Source organism: Grus americana, chromosome 18 (genome assembly GCF_028858705.1).
Source record: "Grus americana isolate bGruAme1 chromosome 18, bGruAme1.mat, whole genome shotgun sequence".
Lineage (NCBI taxonomy): Eukaryota > Metazoa > Chordata > Aves > Gruiformes > Gruidae > Grus > Grus americana.
Genome location: NC_072869.1, coordinates 4,176,199 through 4,187,129, shown reverse-complemented (window position 1 = coordinate 4,187,129; position 10,931 = coordinate 4,176,199). Strand labels below are relative to the sequence as shown.

At 37.4% G+C, this 10,931-nt stretch overlaps 1 protein-coding gene across 3 annotated transcripts in view; it reads right to left on the bottom strand.

The window, feature by feature from the left end:
* Positions 1-123: 123 nt before the first annotated feature.
* SMURF2 (SMAD specific E3 ubiquitin protein ligase 2) overlaps positions 124-10,931 on the bottom strand; it is a 67,441-nt gene continuing 56,633 nt past the window's right edge. Inside the window, exons 13-20 of one of the 3 annotated variants that reach the window (XR_008579707.1) lie at positions 9,534-9,648; positions 8,922-9,100; positions 8,333-8,470; positions 7,937-8,057; positions 6,297-6,498; positions 4,349-4,424; positions 2,419-4,043; positions 124-2,207 (exon numbers count right to left, since the gene is read on the bottom strand). Coding sequence is in view for 1 of the 3 variants with exons in the window: in XM_054846219.1 (XP_054702194.1) it covers positions 3,944-4,043; positions 4,349-4,424; positions 6,297-6,498; positions 7,937-8,057; positions 8,333-8,470; positions 8,922-9,100; positions 9,534-9,648 (931 nt within the window). In the remaining 2 variants the exon portion in view is untranslated. Of the gene's footprint in view, positions 4,044-4,348; positions 4,425-6,296; positions 6,499-7,936; positions 8,058-8,332; positions 8,471-8,921; positions 9,101-9,533; positions 9,649-10,931 lie in introns of all 3 variants that reach the window. The other 2 variants (XR_008579708.1, XM_054846219.1) reach the window with 2 other exon arrangements.

Here is a 10,931-nt window from a genome sequence, read left to right as displayed (position 1 = left end):
CCTTATTGTAGGTAACAGCATGTAGAAAGACACCAAGTTTTAAGTCTTTTCTCCTGAAACAAAGTTAAGTTACTTAAAAGTTATATTGTTACATTTTAAAGTAAATATTTAAGAAAAACTTAAAACTTTTAAAACCATTGATGCTGTGACAGTGCAAACAGCATACAATTTATTGCTCAACTTCTGCATGGGTACATACATTAAGTACTTAAAAACCATTTTATACAGATTTTTTTTTGTTAAAGCTCATGTAACAGCTGGGTGAAAATACAATGATATCAATGCTAAAACACTCTGTAATAAATACAATGGAAATGATAAACTAAGAACTGTCAGTTTGTGGAGGAGTAATTACACTTGTATAAACTAATTACAACTACAAACAAAGCTCTGAGGATGTGGTAGAGCCAGAAACCTACTACATAGTGTAAAGTACAACAAATGGCACCTGTTAACTATATGGTGCTGTTTAAAATCTGAAGCAATTGGAGCATGCTACATTAAGCTGTATGATGCATACTTATGATATAGAAGCAAAGCTTTTACTTCCATCAATGCAGCCAGTTTAAACGCACCAGAAGTTCAATACAGATGTAGTGTTGTAGAACAAGAATTTAAAAACGGCTTGTGTGCTCTGGACTTTAGTACAACACAAAAATTTGGTACAAATAAATCAGTTTAGGGAAACTGAAACTATGTGCAAAAAAATTAGAATACATACTGTACAAAGCACCATTACAAAACTCTTTACACCGAGAAATTAAATCCTCTGAAACTCAACTGTGTACTGTATATTTGTAATCTACAAAAGTCACTGTTCATAATTAAACATTCATAATGAAAAGCAACAGCATAAAACCATGATGTGACATCTCTCTAAAACAACTAAAGACTGGATAAAGTAAAACCCAGTAAGAGGGACACATTGAAATAAATATTCACATTAATCATGGGGTGAAAGTCCAAGGTTAAAATGCAATATTAGGCTTAGCACCTTTTTGAGGGGAAAGTAGCTGACATGATCTTGAAACTAAGTTTTGCAAAGGAATCAACCCTTTAACATTTTCAGATAAACATCTGACTAGGTGATGAGGTGCTTTAGGTAAAGCTCTCAGTCATTATGAAGGTAGAAAGGCACTCAGAATACTTGGTATATTCATCCTCATCTGTCAGCTATGGAAAGTCAAACGTAGATTTGTCTAGTTTTGCCTATAATATATTAAAAATTTACAATATTTATCTGTGGCAGTTAAAAAAATTCTCTATGCCATACCAAACTGTTTGGTAGAACAAACAGATGTACTGCTAAGGCTGCTGTGAAAATGAATGGTATTTATCAGCTGATCTAGAGTCTATATTCTGCAGAGCTCATCCCCTCCCTCCTCAAAAAAGCTTTGATGACATAAGGGTGGCCATAACTACACATTCAAAGATTTACCAGCCTAAGTGGGCTGACAGGGAGAAGGTTCCTGGGAGGCGGTTACAGATGACATGGTCAGGAGACGCTACAGAGACAGTCTTTGAATAGTGCTGAGGTGAGCTGCCTGGTGCAATGGGAACAGCAGCATCCCTTCCCCTTGGAATCGCCTAACAAAGTCCTGACTTCTCCCGAAAGCTGGATCAAACGGGATTTTACATTTTTCATGTTCCATGACCAGGGAGGCTGCAGCCATAAGCCTGAGCAAGAGCAGGGCGGGGAAAAAGGTTAAAAAAAAAAAAAAAAATCAGTCATAGAACACTGGAGTCTCTGTCCTGTGAACAGTGGTCAAAAGAACCTGTCTCTGTAAAATCTCTGCAAATTGCAATTCACATCATACCTCAAAACTTGGAGGGGTGAGAAGAGGTCTTTGGGAGTGTCTAAAGCAGTGGTCCCAACCACAGGCAGCAGTACTGAGCAAGAAACACACGGGGCAACAACCTACTTTGCTCTCCCAGGCAACCTGGACAGATATAGTGGTAGTTTCTCTGGTAAGAGTATTACCTGAAAGCTGTGAAATAGGGATTCCAACTGTAGATGCAAAGGTACCAGCCATTTTACATGAGTGCAATAGTCCCTTGAAATGAAGAAAAAAAAGGGTCTGATATATTTCAAACCTGGCTGTCAAAGCAAGTTTCTTGGCTTTATGTTTACATCCCTAAGTAGCCTCATCTCTGCAGCCAGCCCAGAATGGGAAGCAAGTCTCTTAGAACAAACCTTCCAGCAACAGCTGTACAAAAAAAAAAAAATAATCAAATGAACATGTGGATTTGGCTCACCAGATTCTTACCACAATTCTACAAAAGTAGTCCATTGCCCGCTATTCTAATACACAACATCCAGTAGTAGTTTACTCACTGTGGCAGTCAGATTTGGCAGAACAAAATTAAGTTCAAGTTCCATAGAAGAGACAGAAAATTAGCTAGTTCTGTGTGACTTACACTGCAAAAATGGAACAGCTGTTTACATCCCATTCTTTTAGCATTTTCAATACCCTTGACTTTCTTCTCATTGGCAGTGTAAAAATAGTGCAGATTTGATGATTAATTGTAACCTAAGTTAAAGAAACACAACACTGATTGGAAAAAAACCGCTACTTATTCCAAATATTCTCACCGCTGAGAGGAGAATGCCACCATCTCTTAAGCAGACTGATTTATCTACACACCACGAGCAGATCATACAGATCTTAACTGAGAATTTCCAAACTAACTTCAAAAAGTTCAGTTCCCTCTACTGGTAGTGCATTTTATTCCCCTTTGAAGAGATCAACCCATGTTATAATTCATATATATACTTACTTCCATCCCTACAATCAATAAATTATGTGCTTTTAAAACCTCATTTTCAAAGCACATTACACATATTTCAGTTAATACACCATTTTTCCTTAGTTGTAACTTAAACCCACATGTCGTGAGCAGCTAGACAAAGATTACAACATGTTTTACCTGATAAATCTTTAGCATCAACAAATATATAATATGATTTGGCTGCATTCAAAGAAACTTTGGTTGACTGGACAGGATGGGTTCTGAAACAAACTGCTGACAGGCTTATGCTGTCAAATATCACCTCATCAGCATGGTTAAAAAGTTGAAAAATGCAGTGTTTAAATTTAAAGTCAAAAGCAACAAAAAATACTCTTGACAGACTTGTTAGAAAAATGCTGTTTTAAAAAAATCAAAATGTCTACTGTTCATTAAAAAAGGTCTATTCTACATGTTAACACAAGTACTGTACCAAAGACAGTATGTGTCACTCACACTAGAAATTTTGTTTAAGGAATCTGACAAGTGATATAAATAGGACCCCAAAACATCGTATTTGTAATTCATGCTTCAAAAATATAAAAAAAGCCCCCTGTGGTAACATTTAAGTTGAATTTACATTGCAGAATATAATGTTTTACTATAAGAAAATGCAGTTAACATGTAAGTGGCTTTAATTAAAAAGATTAATGATTCTTTCAGCCAATTTTATGCAAAGTTAGAATAATCCAAAATATTTTTTCCAAAAATAGCAAGTATAGATGCTGTTCAGTATCATACATTTAAAACAGGCTGAAACGTGACTTGTACCGACTGCTGAAGTTGTGTCTTGGTATCTGAGAATAGAAATCAGGTAGGCAAATATAATAGATTACCTTTTACAAAAATAGTAGTAGTCTTTAAGTATAGAATACTGCTTAACTGTTGAAATGTAGGAAAAGTCAGCATTCTGTATGTTCAAGATATTAGTTTTTTAATAGCAGCTGAATGATTCTATGGTAGGAACCACAGAACCTATTTTCTTGAAATAAAAATAATTAAAAAAAAAATTCCAAAGTTATCCTTTCCCTCCCAGTGTCCTAGTGTAGAAAAGGGAAAGTTTCCTGTATTTCAAGCATTTCTTGAGTCTTGGCTGAGGGAAGGGCTTTCTGGCTGACAGGAGTATAAATAGAGTCTCAGGTAAGCCTGTGAAGGGTCATTCCACAGCAAACCCACATGTTTCTTCAATGGCAGTTAGCAGCTTCTCATATAGCTTGTCATAGCTTTCGTAAGGAGGAATGTCTATTCGGTTAAAGCTGTGGATAGAAGGCAGAAAAGTTTCAGCTATCTGGAAGTTCAAGCATCACCTAGCAAAATTTTGTTGTGCTTCGTTTAACATACTTGAAACAGTGACTAAGCAATACTTAACAAGGCGAACGGAACTTCATATAAATAAAAGCATTCTCTAGTTTTCATACCTCTACTGCTCTGTAACAGATAGCATTTGTTACGTCAGAAAAGGAGGGGAAGAAAAAAAAAAAAAGACAAGACAGCTCAAAATATAGAGACAGCAAATTGGTCTTAACCTATATATCACAATAGGGGCCTGAAAAATTCTTACCAGGTATGAGCTTTCGGCAAATTATTAGTGCTGGCATCAATCTGGTGTATTGTAAATAGTCGTGGGCCTGCAGCACCTGAAAAGCCAGAAAAGATCTCTACTACTACTGCATCGCACTATATGAAATTTCTTTGTTGCACTGCAACAAAGAAAAGTAAACCCACAAAAAAAATGAGAAGCTATGCACAAAGAAAGGTGAAATCATAAACAGGCAGGAAAAAACTTCAAACAAACTCGCAGTGCTTATCAGACAGATTCCTCCCCTCCACCCACACACGATAACCATGCAGTTATTTAAACCATTGAAAGATAACCAAGAACAAAGCACTGATAAGGAAGAATAAAATACCTGTTTTACACAGTGCACTCTATAATTCTAACATATTTTAATTTAACTTCTCTCACCCTTCCTAGAGAGAAAAAAAAAAAAAAAAACTTACACAGCTCTTTGTGTCCCCACTTTATAACGGGTCTTGAGTAGCGGCCAATTCCATTCAAATTCGATAGAGGAATCACAATATCAACTTCTGAAAGTTTTGTTAAATTAATCTGACTATGCAAAGATCCCCTTAATCTCTGTGCTAAAGCAAAAAGACGGCAGCACAGCAGACTTTTAGACTCGGTCTATGCTGAAGATCTCACAAAGGATAGAAGAGGTTACAAACGCTCTAAGCTTCGCAGAACTGGAATTCTTGCCTGAGCAGACGGACATTAAAGTACATAATCCACAGGGTCAGTCTTTCTCCTGGGGACTCTTGTTAAGTCAGAACATGAGCTGGTTGTGTTGGGAGCTGTGTTAGTACAATCCAGCCTAAAACCTGACAGCCTTCACGTTCAAATCTGTAGGAAAGCTGGCTTCATTTGCTCACAGAAATACTTCCTTTACTAGTATAGTAATACTAAAACTTGCAGTCCAGATGATGTTAACTGGTAGTACTGCCATTACCGTTCTCCAAACTGCTACAGTTAACAGCATGCACATCAATAGTAGGGTTAATATTACTTGTAACTATTCTAACAGGGTTAACAGTTACAGTTTGCCACAAGGCCCTCGGCCTCTGCAATGTTATTTAAACACTTAAAGTACCATACTTTGCTTAAAGCAACTAGAGTCTTAAAAAACTCAATATTCCTGAGCTTCTAATGCTCCTGAACATTTTAGACCTCAGGACGGAGGAAAAAGAAAGTGAGGGCTTCTATCTGATAATGAAGCAGCAGATTTCTAGAGCAACTGGCTTTTGTATGGGGCAGCTGTTACCACAGAATTTGTGTTCTCTTGGAATCTTCTACCTGTTAAAATGGTTTATGGTCAATGTTTCCCCCGGGCAGTTTTCTCTTATCTTGTGAGAGGGTAAAATAGGATAATTATTGTGTTAACAGAGCAGCACAGGTTGCTCTGGGATCCAGAGCTTTGCCTGAAGTAGACAAGACAGGTTGGTAATTAAGGTGATCGCTTCTGATGCCTGGGCTGCCTGTGATTATGTTGCTCTTACAGTAAAAGTAGTCAGCGTTACAAGTGCCTCTGCTGTCAGAATCACAACAACACTGCATGTCGGTGTTTTCTGGTCCCAGAGCTGTACAGGTGATGAGGGCTTGTAAAAGACAGAAATTAAAAAACAAGCTTTCAGGAAAAAAAAAAAAAAAAAGGAAAAAAAGAAAAAAAGCAGACCCAAACATAGGGAGAACCTCACTAAGATCTCTGCTGATCAGAGCTTCTTGCCAGAGAAGGAAGTACATGACTGAAACAAAAGAGCCATTTACAGCTGAACAACAAGGTAATAAACACACACAAAAGACTATTTGTGATTGTTATTTATCAGACCATTAAAAATCACTCTTAAAAAGTCACATAGCAGCCAGCCAGCCTCATTTTCAGCTAATATTTCTGTGATGTGTCCCATTGCTTCCTCCCAGCAGAGGCATCTGCGGTTATTCTGGACAAAGTTACCTTGTAATGCCTTGAAGCCCTGCAGAGGCACTCTGGATGAGCCAGTCACAAACTGGAGAAGTCTCGCTCTCCTCTCTTCATCAAAAAACTCCACAGCTTTCCAGAACCATTTCACGATGTTGCTGTCCGGGGTACAGTGTTTTAACCTAGTATTTGCCTTCCAGTCATTAACATCAATTTTTCCCAGTCCACAAATGATGAGCTGTAAATTTAAAATATAATTATTTCACCGTTGATCAGTATAAAAATGGTTTTGCAGCTAGCCAAATGGCGAATAACTGATATAAAAAATTGACAGATTTTATACCAAAGACAAATTAAGACCTCAGCAGAGAGGTCTTAAGCAATGCAGAAACATAGCTTTTTTTTTTTTTTAATCTTCCCTTTGTACACAATCCATTTTTTACATGGCCTCAATTCAAATTAAAGAAAAAAATCAACCATTTCATAAGCTTATATGAAAGTGTCTTGACCTGTCAATTAAATAACAGCAGCACAGGTTCTATCCATGTGTGAAAGTGCACGTGCAATTCCCATTTGAACTCAGTATTTCTTTCTGGAGCATAGCTCAGGGTGTGGTTTGGCTGGTCCAACTCTGGACCCTCGAAAGTAATCTTGTTCTTGCCATACCACACATGTAATACAAATCAAACCTCTCCTGATGAAGGGCTTTCAGCACTTCTAAAACAGAGATGTACAACGGATCAGTTTAAGCTCAACGGGGATAGGATTATGAAGACATTTTTTAGTGACTGAGAAGATTGGACCTTCCCTTTTCTTATTCTGCATCTGCAAAATGACTCTGGGTTAGCAGTACGGCTGGCTCACTGCTGTTGGATGAGAATATTCAGGATAAAAGAAGAGCAATCACTGACATTCTAGTACAGTGAACAGAAGAAAGCATGAATAATTTACCTTGTTGCCATTTTATATGGCAAAAACCTCAGCTCCGCAGCTAACAGACTATGCATTAGATTTCAGTTTTAAAACAAGCTTGGGATCTATGGGATTTGCCTCAAGGATATTGTTTGGATGCTGCTCTTGACATTTTATAGCACATTTTTTGGTGACAGCACCAGACAGCACCTTTCCTTACGCTGTATTTACAGGGCCAAGTTAGTCTGGCATAACTGAGCCCTGCAAAACCTCATAGCTGCCTGACACAAGAGCCAGCGCGGTGCCCTGGAAGAGCAGGGAGCAAGTGGTGGGAGGTGGGAGGGAGTGACAGACTGTTTTCCTGGCAGCACTGAATTTGGTATCATGAAACTGCACCATGAGAAATGTGCACCACCACCTCTGCTGGAGCAGCACTCTGAGCCAATCTGAGGTCACCGCACTCACTTCTCAGTAGGTTCGGCAGGGTTTTCAAGGTGTACGAGAGGGTTGTTTGCTACCACTTCTGCAGTTGCTACGCAATGTTGCCTTGAGAAACACTCTGGTAACTCTCAGAGGAAGGTACATGCAGTCTCTGTGACTGCGTGACCTGGTAACCTCTTACGCTAACTGTATTTCTTGCAAGAGCGCACCTGCAAACCCCTAAAGCACTGGGGATACGACTTCCCATGTTACTCAGTCTCAGAAGAATGCCTTGGGCTTTCATTGTTACACTTGACGACATAACATAACGTTAGCGGACTGACCTCTAACTCTTTCTCATCAAATGTCTTCAGCAGATGTTGTGGGATTACTTCATTAAATCCCTTCTGTAGAGCCAGAAACTGAGCTTCAATTCCTCGTAAAAATCGCCAGTTTACATAAAGTCTGCAAGCAAGTGCAAATTGGTTTTGTGAAAGATGTATTCAAATACAATAAACCTGCAATTTATCCAGCCAAAAAAAAAAAAAAAAAAAAAAAAAAAAAAAAAAGACCTTACTGACAGGAATACACACACTACCACCATTGCACTACAACTTAGAAACTAAAACCAACAACATGACACTGTCAGTTACCTCAAATAAGTAAAAGTTCCTTCCCACCATAGGAAATAAAAAAAACCCACCACAACAAAAAAACCTTTGGAGTAGATATTGATGTACCTGACATATTCCTTTTTGTTTTCCTCTGTCACAGGGATGCTTTTGCCATTGGGTTTCAGTTCATGTTGAATAATTTCCCCATATGCATTGTGTTCTACACAAAATGTATGGTCCAAGACTCCTGTGATATCATTCTCACTGGTAGAAAGAAATAAGCAAGTGTCTCAGTGAAAACATTTTGCAAATACATTACAGCCATAATATATCTGACAGACATCACAATTTAGTTTTTCAATAGCATTTCAAATGACTGCTTGGAAGCAAAGGTGAACAGAGATTTTTACAATGTTGTATTTTGAAACCATTATCAATTTTTCAATGTTATATTTTAATAACTTGTTACTGTTAATAATAGGCAAAATTAATAAATTAAAATTTATGAACTGAGTGCTTTACAGCTCAGTAATGTGAATACCTTGAGCATGTTAAGCCTTTAAAGAAGCTGAATTGCGCAAGAAAGATGTTTCTTAAATCTGCCTGAGCACGAGATCAAAATATACTTAATTTCTTTCAACTGGATTTAGAAACATTATCACATGTTAACCAAGACAGAATGCTAACATCGTAAGATACAATACGTGGTACATACAGTATCCAGACTAAGCTGTTATGAAGATCAGGGTCAACCAATTCCATATCATCCAAAGTAATTGGCTTCCCTAGCAACTGCTTATAGAAAGGCAACGTGAAGCCCCCATCAATATAGTGTCCGTGAAACACAGCCATCCCCATTATCCGTCCAACGAAATGGAAATACGATAAGTGTTCCTAGAATTGAAAGGAGACACTAAGCCATTCAGTTAAATAAGACCTCCAGGTTATATCTGCTGAATACAAAATAAAATTTCAATACAAAGAAAAGAAAAAACCCCACCCCAACATATCCAGAGCGTTTTGTTTTGTTTGTTTTTATACACAGCGCATTAAGTATATTGCTTCCAGTCCAGAAGTCTTACTACTAAGAATCAAAATAAACTTAATTTCTCCCAAAGGAAACATAAATCAGCATCTTACAGAAAATTAAGAACACGTTTGAGAAATTTCTTTGATCAGTACTAAAAAGAAGTTATATTATTGCACAAATTCAGTCTCTAGCAATATTAATGTGAGAATTAGGTTCCTAAGTCTAGAACATTCTCCAGACGTATTTGATTTCTAGTCACAAAATGATCATTTACAGAACTCGTGTTACCAGCCATACCGGGTTGACTGCAGAGTCTGGGTTGATCTGCAATGTATAGATATCATCTCGGGAATATTGGAAGAGACCATAATATGGATTCAACATTTCATGAGACAGTAGGTAGAGCCACTCCCTGAAGAAAAGAAAATGATTTATTGTGTACTTTAGACAAAAGCATTCCTACACTGAGAATCTTTTCAAAATAGTATGATTTTTTTTTAATCTTACTGTTAAATATGAAGTTCTCTCTGAACATGCTTAGATAAGGCTGAAATAAGAATTATTTTTAGTGGCTTAGTAACTGCACAGCACCTGGCAGCTGACATATTTCTCAGCTTTGGATGATTTTTCTCCAGGTTACTTAATTTCCAAGAGATTCTCCTTCATACATTACACACTAAGACAAGACACTACGCATTCTATTGACTATGCTACAGAGATGTTCGGTCAAAGCTTTTAACAGAAACCGTCTTCAGGTAACGGATATATTTAGAGTTTTCATTAAATGTTCACAAATCAGTAAATAATGGTCTAAGAACTGGGAAAGCCGTTAACACTTTCTGTCTTGGTCTTCTCGTATTCATGTATGGAAAACGGCAAAGGCTCCACAGCATCCAGACTAGAAACAAAACCCATGCTGAAAAATACTAGCAGATACTTTGGAAAATAGTGCACAACACCACCTGTAAGTTCTTTATTTTAAACACTATTATTATCATCAACAGTGTTATTATCAATAGTAATTGATGCAACAAGACTGTTTTACTAGTTAGGCTAATCAGCATGTTACTGTATTTAGGAACGGATGAAGTGAAAACTCTATTGGCCATTTGCAAACTCATGAAGACAGATGCAGCATCACAGCCTTGGTCCCAGAGGTCACCTGCCACACACCAGCTACAGGTGCAGAAGACGGGATGTTTGGTAGCATTGTCTCTATTTTCAAATCAATATTAATGGTAAAAGAAATTGCAATGCAATACAAACAATGAATGCTCCTAAACAAGTCAACACTCATTCAGAGAGTATATCCACATGCCAGAGATGGGGAATATTTCCAGTGAAGTGGCATCTGTGCAATGGGCCAATACAATTCCTAATGCTGTTTTAACGTGCAAAGAATATCTTTATACAATCAATAAATGTCACTTTTTATAAGTGAAAAATAACCTCCTACTATTGACAGACTTTAGTTGCCTACTGACTGCTAGTTTTTAACATTATACTTCAGATAGTAGTGATAATCTGCAATGAAGCACATTTTTAAAATCAAAGTTCTGCCACAAAGCTGGAGTAGTTAATGATATAAATTCTCAGATATCCAAGCTTTACTAAATGAAGAAAATTACAGCAATTTCAATAGATACCAAAAGCCTGTCTTGCATATATGATAGAAGTCTGTCTGATGCAATCTAT